This window comes from Leptopilina boulardi, unplaced genomic scaffold (assembly GCF_019393585.1).
Source record: "Leptopilina boulardi isolate dan_hultmark-lab unplaced genomic scaffold, ZJU_Lbou_2.1 LbouV2_335, whole genome shotgun sequence".
Classification (NCBI taxonomy): Eukaryota; Metazoa; Arthropoda; class Insecta; order Hymenoptera; family Figitidae; genus Leptopilina; species Leptopilina boulardi.
Genome location: NW_026137902.1, coordinates 706,247 through 724,221, shown reverse-complemented (window position 1 = coordinate 724,221; position 17,975 = coordinate 706,247). Strand labels below are relative to the sequence as shown.

At 33.7% G+C, this 17,975-nt stretch overlaps 2 protein-coding genes across 2 annotated transcripts; both read right to left on the bottom strand.

The window, feature by feature from the left end:
* Positions 1–7,928: 7,928 nt before the first annotated feature.
* On the bottom strand, positions 7,929–8,549 carry LOC127285585 (piggyBac transposable element-derived protein 4-like). Its single transcript, XM_051311682.1, has one exon. The coding sequence runs from the start codon at positions 8,547–8,549 to the stop codon at positions 7,929–7,931; it is 621 nt and encodes a 206-aa protein (XP_051167639.1).
* Positions 8,550–8,691: 142 nt separating this feature from the next.
* On the bottom strand, positions 8,692–9,618 carry LOC127285584 (piggyBac transposable element-derived protein 4-like). Its single transcript, XM_051311681.1, has one exon. It carries the CDS (start codon positions 9,616–9,618, stop codon positions 8,692–8,694), a length of 927 nt encoding a protein of 308 aa, XP_051167638.1.
* Positions 9,619–17,975: the final 8,357 nt, after the last annotated feature.

Genomic DNA, 17,975 nt, shown 5'->3' with positions numbered 1-17,975 from the left:
AAATCTTAAATTGAGTTTATACAATAGAAATGTCGAATTTTCTATTTCAAAGGTGTTTTGACTCGACTCGCGTCGCAATTAGTGCATTTACCCTACTTGTAAAAGAAAATAATAAATTTCTCTTTTTTAAAACGTAAATAGCAATATTATTTCAACTTGTTTGAAATTTCTTTTAAAGAACACGATAAATATAACTTATTTGTTTTTAACTTTGGACGAGGAACTGAACAAACAGAATTTTCTATTGAGCATCCATGTTTATAACGTTTAATATTTGGTTTTTTGCTATCTTAAACCACGAACACAAACAACCTAAGCCTCGTGCATTTTGTTTCGGTGTAATTACAGGAGCAGATGTCTTACTGTACTCGATTTTTTTTACTTATTCCGGTAAGGTAGCTAAAAGCTAAAATTCGGCCAATTACTAAAGAACCATCTTCTGATTTGATTCTGTAAACATTCGATGGCAAAGTTGCTATATTTCAGCATCAACTTCCGCGCTACATTTGAACAAATGTTTAAAATTTTTACTTACATATATTAACATTTTTTGGTTTGATTTTCTTTAAATTTTTTAAGGTATTACACCATAATACCACAATATTACAAGTATTACACAGTATTACATGGTATTATAAGACATTACAAAATATTACAGATATTACAGGTGTTACCGAGTATTACCAGGCAAGTGTACACTTGACTACCAGAGTAAATTCCCCCTCGGTTTTTTTATCATTTTTCGGAGTAACCATTCCAAATTATATGAAACATTTTTTTTTAAATATTTATTAATATAAAGGTCTAAAATAATCACTTTTCAAGTCAAAACAATTATTTATTTAAAAAATAGAACAATAAATAATGAAAAAAATTCACTTTTTTTTGCACCACCAAATAAATTAGTTTAAAGATCAAAATTTTCCTTACTTTTTAAAGCTTTTATACCGCAAAAGAAAAATATCATGATTTGAAATAGTTAACTCACAATTTATTAAACAATGTTTGTTTACTTCTTTGTATTTTATTTACTGTGAAGCATCTGCTATTGCTGCGCGCGACGTTCGGAAGTTGTCGCTCTCGTTATTGAGCAGAAGCTGGCGTAGTAAAAAATATTTTGTGTGAAAAGTGAGGTTATATTGTCATTGAACGAAACGTAAACATTTCTGGTTAACACATTGAATGGTTTTTAATTATCTACTTTGCCGTAAAAAATCATAAAAAACATATTCGAAGGATGAAAAACATCACTTTTCACACAAAATATTTTATACTACTCTAGTGTAATGAGCTTCTGCTCAATAACGAGAGCGACAACTTCCGAACATTGCGTGCAGCAATAGCAGACGTTTGACGGTAAATAAAACCAATTTATTTGTTGTTGCATAAAAAAGTGAATTTTTTTCATTATGTATGGTTGTATTTTTTGAATAAACAATTGTTTTTACTTAAAAAGTGATTATTTTGGACCTTTATATTAATAAATATTATAAAAAAAATGTTTCATATAATTTGGAAAGGTTACTCCGAAAAGTGATAAAAAACAGGAATTTTACTACATATATATGCCAACTGAGTGAAAAAAATGTTGATCGAATCGGGCTGTAACTTGCATATAGTTTAGCCCTAACAGTGAGTACTTTAACCACAAAGTACTGTTATGTTTTTTCAAAAACTGTAGGAGAGGGAGGGGGTTGAATTTTTTTGAAAAAATTAAACAGTACATTTTTAAATACTTGTAACTTTTAAACAGAAAAAAAATTGTCCGATATGTTTTCGAAAGGTTTTTTCCTGCTCTTTTGAATGGTGCAAAAGTATTTTTCAAAAAATTCAAATTTTGACTTCTTTTTGGAAAATCAAACTTTTTTCTGACTTTTTTTTAAGTTCGGTCTTTTTTTAAATTTATTTATTTTTTTGGAAAGTTAAAAAAGTGCATTTTTACCACAAAAATTATTGAGATGTCCTTTTTTGTTATTTTCGAGATATTAGTTACTTAATTAATAATTATTAATATTCGTTTATAAGCAAATAAAGTTATCGTAATTCTGACGTTACAAAATAAAAATTGACATATTTCCGCATCCAACGATGAAGTAATTAATGTAATATGAAATAATTTAGATTAGTGGATTGTTAATAAACAATTGTTTAACATTGCAATTGTTTATCAAAAATCCTATAATTCAAAATAGTTCATAGGGCTCGTTGGATGCGGAATAACGTTAGCTTTCAATTGGTAGCTTCAGAATTGAAATAACTTTATTTATTTGTGAAATATTTAGTTTTTTATTAACATTAAATAATTAATAATTTAATATCTTGAAAATAACAAAAAAGGACATATCAATATTTTTTGTGGTGAAAATACACATTTTTAGCTTTCAAAACAATTAATAAATAAAACAAGCAGGGGTTCCTTTATGTTTATTTCATAAAAATTTTGCTTCCTCATTTTATTAAACAAAAAATTTGGTTCCTCGTGGAAGAAGCTATGAATTTATGTAATTCAATTAATTGATTCAATTATTTTATGTATTAACTTGAATTTAAAAAACTAAACATTTTTTAGCTAAAATATAAATTTTTGATTTTTTAACTTTCATTAATTCTTTAAATTTTAATAAAATCTATACTTTATATATACCAATCGATTCGTCTTGACGTAAGGAACACATCCGGACAATTGATCAGGATCTCATATAACATGTTTCTATATAAAGGAATATTTGTTTTTATCATTTTCAAAAATTTTATTAACGACAGGACTACAACGCTTCCTCTACGAGGAAGAAAAACATAAAAAGAACCAAATTTAAAAAAATAGTCAAAGAAAAGTTTGATTTTCCAAAACAGAGTCAAAATTTTAATTTTTTGAAAAAAACTTTTGCACCATTCAAAACAGCCTTTTTTAATCAAGAATGCATATATTTAAAGTTTAAGTAAATGTCCCGGTGTATGTGTGTGTATGTCACAAAATCTTGTATTTAAAAAATTTTTTTTTCGTATATCTTGAAATACCTTTTTTTCATGAAAATTTTTAATGAATTTTCATTATAATGAGAATTTTAAATTAGTAATAGAAAAAAATTAAGTTAGATCAATAAGAAATTAAATAATATTGTATTCAACAAAATAAATATTTGTTCTACAGGCGCTTACTGAAACTACTGAAGGAGCATGAACGTGATATGAAGAAAGAAGATGGAAGTATTACTAATTTACAAAAGGAAGAAGCAGGAAATATATATCAAAATGCTGCAGACGAAAGCAATGGTACGGTAAGTACAGAAAATACACTCTTCTATGATTTAAATAATGGAAAAAATGAAAATGAACAAAATGTTTTTTATAAAATCGACGATGATACAATCGCGTTTGACGTCGGTTCAGAGTTTGGTCCTGATTTTGTGTGTAATTCCGAAGATTTTGATATTCAACTAAATTTAAACTCCGGCAAGGAAAAGGGGGAAAGTATCATTTTTTCAAATAATTTAAACGTGTTTAAAGATGATACCGTCATATTGACAGTAACGGGAATGCATAAGGAGGTAAAATTTGCGCTTAGGGTGCTCGCACAAGAAAAGTCGGAGCAGTGTGCAGGATATGATTCAAATGAGTTAGAAAATGACAGAAATATCGCTCTTTCTTTTTCTATCTCATTTGAAACACATCCTGCACACTGCTCCGTCTTTTCTTGTGCGAGCGCCCTTACTATAAGCGTACAGTTGCGCTCCCTTATGCATCCCTGGCTTTGGGCGAGCTATTGGCCACGCGCTTTTCCGTGCATTTTCCTCCATTTTCCTTTCCTTGCGCCTCCTTTTCACTCTCACTGCCTTGCGCTTTTCTTTCCCTCCTCCAATCACCGCGCGTCAAACCTTTTACCATACTCGCCTCTCTCCTATTCGCTCTCTCTACTTTCTTCGTACGGCCCTTTCCTTTCTCCCACGCGCCGCCTACGCTCTCCATTGCATGAGGCCCTCGCTTTCCCCACTCCAGCGCGCTAGACTCTCTCGTGCTCGCCTGCCACTTTCTTCAACCTCCTATTTTCCCGATACCTTGCGCGCTTTAATTTTCATTGAAAACCGCGAATAAAAAGGTTGTTAGCGGGTCAAACGTAATTTTTATTATTAATATAGTCTCGCGTTTTTATATTAAACGCGAAACCGCGCTTATATATATATGTATATTATGCATGTATATACATATATATATAATGTATGTATGAGGAGTGTGTGCCATGGGTTATGTATCTCTTCGCGTATTCTGTAGGATATTAAGTGTGAATGTTTTATTAATGTTATATATAATTATATGATTATTGATGTTATTGTTAATAATAAATTAGAATAATTAATTATTTAATTAAGTAGGTTAAGAGGGATGTGTGTGAATTTCCGAGAATTGGGAAGATCTCGCGTGAAAACACGCGACTTGACCCTTGACTCGCGGATTTCCGCGGTTTCTCGCGGTTTCCCGCGTTTTCTCGCGGTATTCCTCGGTTTCTCGCGGTTTCTCGCGGTATTCCGCGGTTTTTCTAGCGGCTTTCCGCGGATCAAGAGTAGGGAGTGTACGGACGAAAGGTTGCCCCACTCTTGGAAATTCTCCCACTCTTCACGTTTTGGAAAAGTCACGGTCTTTAAAAGCTGATGCACTGGACCAAAAAGTCAGTTCTACTTCGAGCTCACCTAGAGGTTGGTCTTCCTCTTCTGCTCTGCCTACATACGACTATTCTCGACTTAGAAAAATTCGCAAAGTTATACTTAGAAAAATTCGTGAAATTTATACTTAGAAAAATTCGTGAATCTTGTACTTAGAAAATTTTCGCCAAGTGTGGACTTAGAAAATTTTCGGCTAGTTTGTACTTAGAAAATTTCTTGACTATTCGTACTTAGAAATTTTCCGCCACTGGTGGACTTAGCCAAATTTCCGCGAGTACTGTACTTAGAAATTTCTCTCCGTGTGACCACTGATTTAAATAAAGATTTTTCTACCTATCTCCTGTTTTTGTTCATCATACTAACACCGAGTCTCATTCTTCATCATGGTAAGTAAATTTTGCAATTAACCTTTTGTTTATAACAAAGACTTTTAACTCAGACTACATTCCTCGAGTTGGTTTTCCTCTCGCGGAACACACATTACCGAGCTGGTTTTCCTCTCGGCTACACCACACATACACCGTGTCGAGTTGGTTTTCCTCTCACACATCACTACTATATCGAGTTGGTTTTCCTCTCAATAGTAGTATATTCTACAACATAGTACCGAGCTGGTTTTCCTCTCGGATACATCACACCCATACATTACCGAGCTGGTTTTCCTCTCGGCTACACTACACATACACGGTGTCGAGTTGGTTTTCCTCTCACACATCACTACTATATCGAGTTGGTTTTCCTCTCAATAGTAGTATATTCTACAACATAGTACCGAGCTGGTTTTCCTCTCGGATACATCACACCCATACATTACCGAGCTGGTTTTCCTCTCGGCTACACTACACATACACGGTATCGAGTTGGTTTTCCTCTCACACATCACTACTATATCGAGCTGGTTTTCCTCTCAATAGTAGCATATTGTACGACATAGTACCGAGCTGGTCTTCCTCTCGGATACATTACACACCTACATTACCGAGCTGGTTTTCCTCTCGGCTACACCACACATACACCGTGTCAAGTTGGTTTTCCTCTCACACATCACTACTATATCGAGCTGGTTTTCCTCTCAATAGTAGTATATGGTACGACATAGCACCGAGCTGGTTTTCCTCTCGGCTGCACAACACGCACACAGTGTCGAGTTGGTTTTCCTCTCAATAGTAGTATATTGTTCTATCACTCGTTCCTTTCTCGGTTTGTAGGGTAAGAAACGGTCCAACCAGAGGGCGCAGAGAAATAACCTGATCTGGAAGAAACCATTTTCCGGTTACTATACTGAGGAAACTACAGGGGTACAATTGGAAATCCACGACGCCGAGGTATATAAGGAGTACTGTCGCCGACGCCGTAGCCCCGTAAGTTGGGACGCTCCCCTCTCTACATTACCGCTGCCCGAATTCGGTCAACCATCGGAGGTCACCACCCGTGTACCAACGGCACCAAGTACGAGCCCGCGTAGGGATAGAGGCATAACTCGCCCATTCCAACGTCAGCACTGGACGCGCTTTGACTACGTGTCCTGTAATTACCCTAAGCCCAGGGCCGTAGTTGCGCCAACGGTGGCCCAACCAACCACGCCGTCTATCAGTGCGGACATCAAGGCGCGGACTCCTCAGAAGTGTCCGTCACCCCCTCCGGAACTCAGTGCCAGCCCAGAAGCGAACGGCGCTTTCAGCCCCGAGCCTATTAGCCCCATCAGATCACCTCCGACTCCGGTCATTCGGCCGCCCGAAAGTCGAGTTCTGTCGCTCGACTATCTACAGGATAGTGACATCCTTAATTTGGAAACCTCGCCTCTAAGTGAGGACCCTACGTCTCCAGAGGGAACACCGGAGGCCGTGCGCCTCAGGCCAAGTTTTCCCTGTTTGGCCCCGGCCAAACGACGCAAAATTGTGTGCGATTTGCTCACGTTATTTTAAGACAATTTAATTAATTCTAACTGTAATTTTAGTCTTAAATAAATTATTTTGTATTATTTTACATTTAACCCTTAGCAGCACAGTGGTCAGTGCTACTGACCACATATTTTATTTAACATTTTCGATGATAAACGTGTAATTTTTAAATAAAAAATGATTGTTTCTAGCTTTTTATAGTACCATGAGTATAACTAAATAAAAGAAAAACCTAAAATATACATCATTACATAAATAAAGTATTGTTTTAAACAAAGGAAAATAATAAAATGCCACATATTTCATAAAAAATTGAAAAATAATAGATTATTTCCAAGTAATAAAATACCTATTCAGATATGGGGGTTTTTAGGGATGCTGAATATGAATCCGACGTCCGTTTTGAAAAATTCAAAATGGCGGATCCAATATGGCGGACGAGTTTTCCAAAAAGTGCTCGAATTTGCTTGAAACTTGACACTCGGGGGTTTTTGGGGTCGCTGATTACGAATCCGATGTCCGTTTTGAAAAATTCAAAATGGCGGATCCAATATGGCGGACGAGTTTTCCAAAAAGTGCTCGAATTTGCTTGAAACTTGCCACTCGGGGGTTTTCGGGGTCGCTGATTACGAATCCGATGTCCGTTTTGAAAAATTCAAAATGGCGGATCCAATATGGCGGACGAGTTTTCCAAAAAGTGCTCGAATTTGCTTGAAACTTGACACTCGGGGGTTTTTGGGGTCGCTGATTACGAATCCGATGTCCGTTTTGAAAAATTCAAAATGGCGGATCCAATATGGCGGACGAGTTTTCCAAAAAGTGCTCGAATTTGCTTGAAACTTGCCACTCGGGGGTTTTCGGGGTCGCTGATTACGAATCCGATGTCCGTTTTGAAAAATTCAAAATGGCGGATCCAATATGGCGGACGATTTTTCCAAAAAGTGCTCGAATTTGCTTGAAACTTGCCACTCGGGGGTTTTCGGGGTCGCTGATTACGAATCGGACGTTTGTTTTAAAAAATCCAAAATAGCAGATCCAATTTGGTAAACGAATTTTTTGAAAAGAACTTGAATTTGCTTAAAAGTTGTTATTTGAAGTTTTTGGACTACAGCATTTAAAAATTCCAGAAAGCAACTCGTTCTTAGCGCTACCCAGAACTAACGGCGAGGACGTGACGAGTTTCTAGTTCCATTTTTCTTTTTTTGTAGTTTTTCTTTATTTTTAATTTTTTTTGTAATTTTTTTGTTTTTTAAATTTTTTTTTTATTTTTAATTTTTTTAGTAATTTTTTTGTTTTTTTAAAAATTTTTTTATATATATAACTTAAGTTTTTTAGAAAAGAAAAATTGTTTTCAGAATGCAGGTTTCGTCTATTTGTGATATTCCAAAAAACAATTTTGTGACGAGGATAAGCATAGTGGTACATCGCAAGTAGAACAAACCCAAGCAGTTCTCTTGGGTTTCTCTCGAGTACTGCAATTGGCACAACGTCTAAAGTCACCCAAGTTCTCAGGCATATGAGCCGATTCAGATTGCCTTTTTGTGAGAGATACCTTCGGCTTATGTGCGTTTACTGTTCGCTGTTTTCGTTTTCGGCCTCTCGGTGCTGGCTTTGCCTGAGCAACCAATTTTTCTACCAGTTGTAGACGAAATTCCTTCAGAGTCAAAGTAGACTGAGAATTTTCATTTTTGAAAATAATAAATGAATTTACTACCGTTACGTCTACAAAGTACCAAAATAAACGCAACCACCATCTTTTTGACTTGCGGTCAATTTTATAAGTTGCTACTAGTCTGTCTGAATAATCAACATATCCCATGTGTTTGTTATAGTCAGAAGCTACAACTGGACAATTTACAGCTAGCAATGATCCATCTTTTTGCTTGCGGTTGACGATAGTCGTTTCAGATGGATCATGGTAATTGGATAAAAAATAAACGAGTTTTTTATCCATCCATTTGATCCACTGGAGGCCTGTGGATGAAGTCATAAATTCATATTCCCCTTTTTTCAAATTGTTATTTGACTTTTGGTTCTTTGGCAATTTGGATCGATTTGAACGTACTGTACCGCAAGCAAAAATATTCTCCTTTTTCAGATCAACTAAAAGATCGACCCCCGTAAAGAAATTGTCAAAATATACATGATGGTTTCCCACCAACCAGTTCACGGGTAAGATCTTTTATTATACGAGCGCCTAATTGTTTTTCTGGCGAATCGGATTTCCCCGTATATACTTGGAATTCGCTTATGAAACCGGATTCATCTGATCTTGTCCAACTTTTATAACCACGTTTTATTGGCTTTGCAGGCATGTATTGCTTTAAACTGCTGCGACCTTTGAATTTTATCATTGATTCGTCAATGGATTGATATTTTCCTGGATTCCAACAGGATTTGAACGTGTGACTAAGCGTATCAATGATTAGTCTCAATTTATATAGTTTGTCATAATTCGGGTGTCCTTTCTTGGGTTCATTATTATTATTATTTAAATGTAAATGACTTAAAAAAAACCCGAATCGATTGACTGTCATGAGGGAAGATATGTATGAGTCGTGCAATTGAGCATTGGATGACCAATGATCCCGATAAGAGGGTAATTTTTTTATTCCCATCAAAATATTAATTCCCAAGAACACAAGTAGCTCGACTTTTGTCACTGGCTCCTGTTTGCTGTTTTTTTGTCGTGCATATAAATTTGTTTCTTCCACTATTTTTTCCACAAGGCTGTCTGGAAATAAGCAGAAGAAAATTTCTGATGCGGTTTTTGCATGTGCAGGAATATTTGGACCTGAGTTTTTATTGAATGGGAAATCCGTTCTTGGTACATTCCGTCTACTCCAAGTTCCATCTTTTTCTACATGCTCTACCTCTTCTTCACTCTCTTCTTCCTCTTCTTCTTCCTCTTTTTCTTTAGCACTCAAAAGAAGAGGACAGTCTGTTGCACTTTTTGTTTTTTGCAAAGATTGTACATCATTTTCAGCTTCTGAATCGCACAGATCATCAACAGATTCAGAATCACTGGGAATGTCCACTAATTCTACTTCGTCCTCCATTTTTTACGTACTTACCTGGTACAATGAATGGAACGAGTGATCTTCCCAGTACAGCAGTACCAGTATACTGGTGTACTGAGATAAACGTAATAAACAAATAGGGTCAACCGGGGTAAATCCGAACGCTTTTAGTAAGTTTCAACAATAACATAAGTTTTTTCTTTAAAAAAAAAATACTTCCGGTATTCTGGTGCATGAAGTTGTTACTTTACTTCCATAGAACAATTTTATGGGGTAGCAAAAATTTTTGATAAATTACAATCGCAGGAAACTTAGCGTTCGTATTTACCTCGATACTTTGCAACTTTCCTAAAATATGGGGGTAAATACGAACGCCACTGTATTTCAGAAAAATCTCAGGGAAAATAAATTTAAAGTATTGCAATTGTTAAACTTATATAAAAACTCAAAAAAAATACGATAATAAACCTATTATGTAATAATGCATCATATATAAATACAAAAATCAAACAGGTTAAAAATTAAAATGCATTACACAATTAAAACCTTCAATAACTTTATCAAATCAACGGATTTTTGCAAAACTTGGTACAGAAAGTATTTTGGAGTGATTGAATGTAAACACAAAAATAAAAGTCAAATTTTTTAAATTCAAAATGGCGTACTTTCCTAAAACTTATTTATAACATAACAAACAATTATAAATAATAAAATGAATTTTTAGCTTCTTTTTCTTCAAATACGAGACAAAATACTGAAAGAGTGTCATCTTTGATTTTCAATCTTTTTTGCAATACTTGTTATCTTTGTTTATGCTGTTGCTAATTAACAAACAAAAAAAGGGATAATACTTAGAATCTCTTCAAGAGGATCTGAGGTAAAAATTCTCTTATCGAACTTATTTTTAAAAATTTTAATTAAGCTGAAATAATTAGCGTTCGGATTTACCCCCCGTTCGGATTTACCCCGACTGACCCTAATAAATTTTTTTTAAAATAACTGGCAGAATAACTGAAGAAAGAATAATATAAAAGGAAATAAAAATTTCTGAAAAGAAATAAAAAAACTATTGTTTTTGAGAACAAGAAACAGTTAAAAATAAAATATGAATAACAGAAGAAAGAAATAAAAAAGTTAATAAAAGAAGGAAGGAAATAAAAAAGTTCCGAAAAGATCTGATTTACTCGACTATAAAATAAAAGAATTCCACTTACCTGCGAAAATGTACGAAAATTTTGTAATGTTTCTATCTCAAAAGTCACTTGTATTTATATATTACCTTACGCATGTTGTTAGTGAGAAAATCTACTTCACCATCTTGCGGACCAAAGAAGAACTACAATTACATAAATTCTCGTTTTATCAGCAATATGGTAAAGTTGATTTTCTTATTATCTAAATGCGTTACGTAATGTATAAGTGCAGAGAACATTAGAGATAGACAAAATACAAACTTTTCCTACATTTTTTCAAGAAAGTAAAAATCTTTTACTTTATAAACTTGCAAATCTATTCTTTTTAAAATTTTTAATTACCTTTATTCTAAAATGTATTTAATTATTTTTTTCTTCTGTTATTATTTTTTATTTTCAATGTTTTCTTTTCCTCAAAAGAATATTTTTATAATTTCTTTTTAAAAAATTTTATTTCCTTTTATATTATTTTTTCTTTAGTTATTCTTACAGTTTTTTTATTGTCGACTTCTGCGTTTATCTCAGTTCTTTTTCTGTTTATCTCAGTATCTGTTGATAGACTGTTTTTTAGACGCCGAAAATGATGTCCAATCTTTCCAAAAGTTAAAAGAAGCAACAGATTGTCATATTTTTTTTACTACAAAGAATTGCAACAAGAAAAAAGTCAACAAGAGATAGAGAATGTAGAGAAAAATAGAGCTTGTAGTGAATATAGTGTACAAAAAATGGATGTTTCATTCACCTAAAACTTTGGTTCAAATATTTCTGCACATGCAAAAACAGCATCAGAAATTTTCTTCCGCTCATTCTGGAATTGCCCTATTATCAGGATTATTGGTCAGACAATATTTAATTCCATACATATCGTCCCTCAGGACAGTCAATCGATTCGCGTTTTTTCTAAGTCTAAGTGTAAGGACACCCGAATTATGACAAATTGTATAAATTAAAATCTGTCATTGATTTGCTTAGTCAAATGTTCAAAAACTGTTGCAATCCAGGAAAGTATTAATCCATTGATAAATCAATGATAAAATTCAAAGGACGGAGCAGTATGAAGCAATACGTGCTCGCAAAATGAATAAAATGGAATTTTAAAACTTCGACAAGATTAGATGTTCTCAAAGGCTGGGTAGTGTAAAAAACAAGTAACATTGTGGAGTTTGTAAATGCTGCAATCTATGAATAACAAACTTGGAAGAATTCAAACAACAGGTTTCAAGCAAAATTAATCACTTTTCGGTAAACCGCATCGCCATATTAGATTCAAGCACTTTCCGAAAAACTCGTTCGCCATATTGGATCCGCCATTTTGAATTTTTCAAAAAGGACGTTAGATTCGTAATCAGCGATCCCGAAAACCCCAGAGTAGCAAGTTTCAAGCAAATTCGAGCACTTTTTGGAAAACTCGTCCGCCATATTGGATCCGCCATTTTGAATTTTTCAAAACGGACATCGGATTCGTAATCAGCGACCCCGAAAACCCCCGAGTGGCAAGTTTCAAGCAAATTCGAACACTTTTTGGAAAACTCGTCCGCCATATTGGATCCGCCATTTTGAATTTTTCAAAACAGACGTCGGATTCGTAATCAGCGACCCCGAAAACCCCCGAGTGGCAAGTTTCAAGCAAATTCGAGCACTTTTTGGAAAAATCGTCCGCCATATTGGATCCGCCATTTTGAATTTTTCAAAAAGGACGTTAGATTCGTAATCAGCGACCCCGAAAACCCCAGAGTAGCAAGTTTCAAGCAAATTCGAGCACTTTTTGGAAAACTCGTCCGCCATATTGGATCCGCCATTTTGAATTTTTCAAAACGGACATCGGATTGTAAAAACAGATTGTTCATGGAGTAAACGATCTTATGGTAGATCGTACAACGCTTCAGCAGCTAGTGCAGTTATTACGGGAAATGAAACTAGAGAAGTAATTGATCTAATTATAAGGATAAAAGTATGTTCAACTTGTGAAAAGGCAGAGAAAGAAGAACGAGAACCAAATCCGCACATTTGCGTTAGAAATTTTGAAAAGAATAAAAGCTCCAGCAGCATGGAACCAGACGCAATAGTAGAGGCTTTCAAAACCAGCGTAGAAAAATATGGATTAATATATAAAAATTTCGTTGGCGATGGTGACAGTAGTGTTCACAACGCAATTCTAAAAGCAGACCCTTACAAAGAATATGGCATTAAAGTTAAAAAATATGAATGCGTAAATCATTTGAAGAAAAACACATATATAAGATTAGCAGATATGACAAAAACGCGACTTCCAAATGAAGTATCTGGAGATGGATGCTTGCAAGCTCGGCAACATTTAAAACGCTGTAGTGTTTCTATTGTAGATGAAATAATGGAAGCAGCTACAAGCAGACGAGAGCAGAATATTTCTAAAAAGGAAAAGAATGAACTTTTGTTTAAAGATATAGAGAACGCCGTGTGGCACTGTTATGGAGAACACAAGCATTGTTTGGAACGAAATTGGCCGTGTAAAGGAATAGCAACTTTAGGCGAGGAAAATCTTGGTCATCTGTTAGAGAATAAAATTCTACCGAATATTATGTCAGAATTAGAAAGAATGTCAAGTAATGTAGAAAGTTTAATAAAAAATGCAACCATCAATGATTGCGAATGTTTCAACAATCACATTTGTAAAGGTATAGCTGGCAAAAGAGTTTCCTTCAATAAAGCCCGAGGATATGCAACGCGAGTACAACTCCAAATAATGCAAGCAAACAAAAAAGGAGCACTGTCAACTTTATATAAAGAAATAAATAAAAATGTACCTGAAGTTATTACAACAATGGAAGAGAGTCGTCAACTTCAAATAGAAAGAAACAGGATCAACAACAACGGTAAACGAATGTTTGATACACGGGATGCCGAAAAAGATAAACATTATGGAAAAAATGCAATGAAAGTAGACATCTCTCAAAGCATTCTGGAATTACGAAAACAAGCGCACTTGAATAAATTAAAAGAAAATCAAAATAAACGGGAAATTATTTTTGAGGAGACAGTTTTGCTACGTGATAGCAAATTATGGCACGATACAAGGAAAGGAATGATAACTGCATCACATATGGGCGATATTTGTAATATGGCAGAAACCACATTTTGTCATGCAATAGTCAAAAGAATTGTACATCCAGATAAAATTGCATATTCAAGTAATGCACAAGCAGCAATGGAATATGGAATTGAACACGAAAAAGATGCTGTAAATGAATTAAAGAGGGCTTTAAATATACAAATTAAACCAAGTGGTTTATGTATTGATCCTGAACAAGAAATTTTTGCAGCTTCTCCAGATGGCCTTGTTGACATTTCTCTGTCAGACATTGACGTTTCAGAAAATATTATACAACGAGTAACATCAGCAAAATTATATGACATTGTTCCAGGTGGAATAGTAGAAGTGAAATGTCCAAAATCAGCAAGTGAAACAACAATTGAGGAAGCGTTTAATATGCCAATAACAAAAAGACTTAGATCTGTTTACGATAAAAACAATGTTAATCATATGAACACTAAGCACAAATATTATTTCCAAATACAGGGACAGCTTCACGTAACTAGGCGTGAATACTGCATATTTGCAATGTGGTAAAAAAAAAATATTAAAATAGTTATAGTTTTTCGCGATGACCTATTTTGGAAAAATCAAATGGAATTCAAACTCTCCAGATTCTTCAAGGAATGCGTCCTTCCAGAAGTTGTTGATAGTCGCTTGAACAGACTTATGAAAATACGAGAACCGAAGTATATACTTGAAGCTAGAGGTATAACAGTAAATAAAATGAAAGTAGATGATACAATTGACGAAACAGAAGAAAATAATGGAGGAATGGTCATTGATGTAGAAACTAATGAACATCATGATTTAAAAAACAATGATGACAACGACATTGAAATAGTGGCATATATTAAACCACCAACGGATCAACCATTAAAAAGATTGTCGACAAAGATTGCTGATTCAATTCCTTTACCCGAATTTAAGCACTTGATTGAAGATGACAATCGATTAGACCAATTTTGCATCAATAGACTACTGAAATTATGCCGAGAACAGACGCCGTACGACTTATTAAATGTAGACTATTTACTATATCCTGAACATATACCACCGTTTGAGATCACAGAGGACTGGGAATGGGATGCCCAAATTATAGGAGGAAACACGTCAGATCATTGGCGTTGCATTTACTTCGATGGAGAATATTTACATATATTTGACAGTTTATTTAGAAAAGAATTTAAAGATTTACCAGATGAAGCAAAAACTTATATAAGAAAACGATACCCATTTTTAGAAGAGAAAAATATTGTAAGAGGAGACGTCAGTCAACAACCAGATGGCGTTGCTTGTGGAATTTATGCAGCAGCAAATTTAATTACAATATTGGCAGGAAGAAATCCATACAACGTAAGACATTCCTCAAACGCCAAACAAATGAGGTTACACTATTTAAAAATGTTAGAAACAGAAATTTTAACGACATTTCCCGAGCAAGAATAAAAAAACAACAATAACAGTAATCATATAACTGAATTATATTAAAGAAAAAGAAGATAAATATTTAATACAAACAATTAAAATGTACATAAATAAGGAAGACATCAAGACACTACTGTATAATCATCATCATCATGATCACCGCAAAAAAAAGATTCATCGTTAATAAACATAACAGGATGGTTGAAAAATCATCGTGGGACATATTTTTTAGAAAAACGAGTATTTACAAGAGCAATCAAGACATTAATATCATCATGCGTCATTTACATTGAAAACAACAACTGAATTTCATCAATCAAATTCATCACGTAATACTGCAGAAAATAAAATCAAGAACACGTAGCAAAATATCAACGTGGGACATAAATTGAGAAGAGGACACGACAATAATAAAGAAAGCAAGATGTTCCTGTATAATCATCATCATCATATTCATTGCAAAAAAAGGACTCATCGGTAATAAATACAACAACAGGATAGTTTGACAAATCATCGTGGGACATATTTTCTTAAAAAAGGAGGATTTACAAGAGGATTCAAGAAATTAATATCATCATGAGTCATTCACATGGTAAGCATATCACAAAATTTGTTATACTTAAGAATAACTCTATGCCATCTTCTTTTTCTAGTAGAATAATAGTCATACCATAAAATTATGTGTATGACGGGGTATGTGGTGAGGTGGGCATAATTATTCTTCTCGAAAAAGAGGTGTATTGAGTTCTTTAATAGTAAAACAAATTAGGTGGTATGCTTTCCGCATTGTGAATTGCATGTAAAGCAACAACAGAATTTCAGCAATCACATTCATCACATAATACTGCAGGAAATAAAATCAAGAACACTCAGCGAAATATCGACGTGGGACATACATTTAGAAGAGGACACACGACAATAATGAAGAAAGCAAGATGTACCTGTATAATCATCATCATGTTCACCGCAAATATAGGATTCATCGGTAATAAACACAACAACCCGATTGTTTGACAAATCATCGTGGGGAATATTTTTTTTGAAAAAGGAGTATTTACAAGAGGAATCAAGAAATTAATATCATCTTGCGTCATTCACATGGTAAGCATATCACAAAATTTGTTATACTTAAGAATAACTCTATGCCATCTTCTTTTTCTAGTAGAATAATACTCATACCATAAAATTATGTGTATGACTGGGTATGTGGTGAGGTGGGCATAATTATTCTTCTCGAAAAAGAGGTGTATTGAGTTCTTTAATAGTAAAACAAATTAGGTGGTATGCTTTCCTCATTGTGAATTGCATGTAAAGCAACAACAGAATTTCAGCAATCACATTCATCAGATAATAATGCAGGAAATAAAATCAAGAACACTCAGCGAAATATCGACGTGGGACATACATTTAGAAGAGGTCACACGACAATAATGAAGAAAGCAAGATGTTCCTGTGTAATCATCATCATCATGTTCACCGTAAAAATAGGATTCATCGGTAATAAACACAACAACAGGATTGTTTAAAAATCATCGTGGGACATATTTTTTTTGAAAAAGGAATATTTACAAGAGGAATCAAGAAATTAATATAATCTTGCGTCATTCACATGGTAAGCATATCACAAAATTTGTTATACTTAAGAATAACTCTATGCCATCTTCTTTTTCTAGTAGAATAATACTCATACCATAAAATTATGTGTATGACTGGGTATGTGTTGAGGTGGGCATAATTATTCTTCTCGAAAAAGATGCGTGTTGAGTTCTTTAATTGTAAAAAAACTTAAGTTGTATGTTTTTTGCAATGTGATTTGCATCGAAAGCAACAACTGAATTTTATCGATCAAACTCATCAGATAATACTGCAGGAAATATGATCAAGATCAATCATCGAAATATCAATGTGGGACTTACATTGAGAACAGGACACACAACAATAATAAAGAAATCAAGATGTTCCTGCATCATCATCATTATCATCATCATGTTCACTGCAAGAAAAGGATTCATCGGTAATAAATACAACACCAGATTTGTTTGAAAAATCAACATGGGATATATTTTCTACAAAAGGAGGATTTACAAGAGGAATCAAGAAATCAATATCATCATGCGTGATATGTGTAAGCATATCACTAAATTTATTATTCTTAAGAATAAATCTATGCCATCTTTTTCTAGTAGAATAATATTTATACCATTAAATTATGTGTATTACTGGGTATGTGGTGAGGTGGGCAAAATTATTCTTCTTGAAAAAGAGGTTTATGGGGTTCTTTAGTTATAAATTTAATTTAGTGACAGTTTTTCTACAAAGTGATTACCTTCTAATATATTTATTCGATTTCATCGTTATATTGTAGGTAATATATTAATAAATATTACATTATTATCGGATTATGAATGTTGGACATACTTTATGATGAAGACATATTTATATGAAAACAAGATTTTACTTTAAAATCATCTTTATCTATAGCAAATATTTTCGCCGCGAAAATGAATCAACGGTAAAATTACTGTATACTGTTCTTGTATAAAATCATCGTGGGATATTTTTTTTTTTAAAGAAGAATTTAAAAATGGAAATAAAAAAATATTTCATAAAGCACTCTTTATGCGTTTAATAAATCACTTAATTTATTGTAATTGAAAGTAATTTGGGTTTTTCTTCTTCTTCTAATAGTGGAATAATAGTCTTAC

What these genes read in the sequence shown, in the direction of transcription:
- LOC127285585 (XM_051311682.1), bottom strand. Translation starts at nt 8,549, where the DNA reads ATGACTTCATCCACAGGCCTCCAGTGGATCAAATGGATGGATAAAAAA.
- LOC127285584 (XM_051311681.1), bottom strand. Translation starts at nt 9,618, where the DNA reads ATGGAGGACGAAGTAGAATTAGTGGACATTCCCAGTGATTCTGAATCT.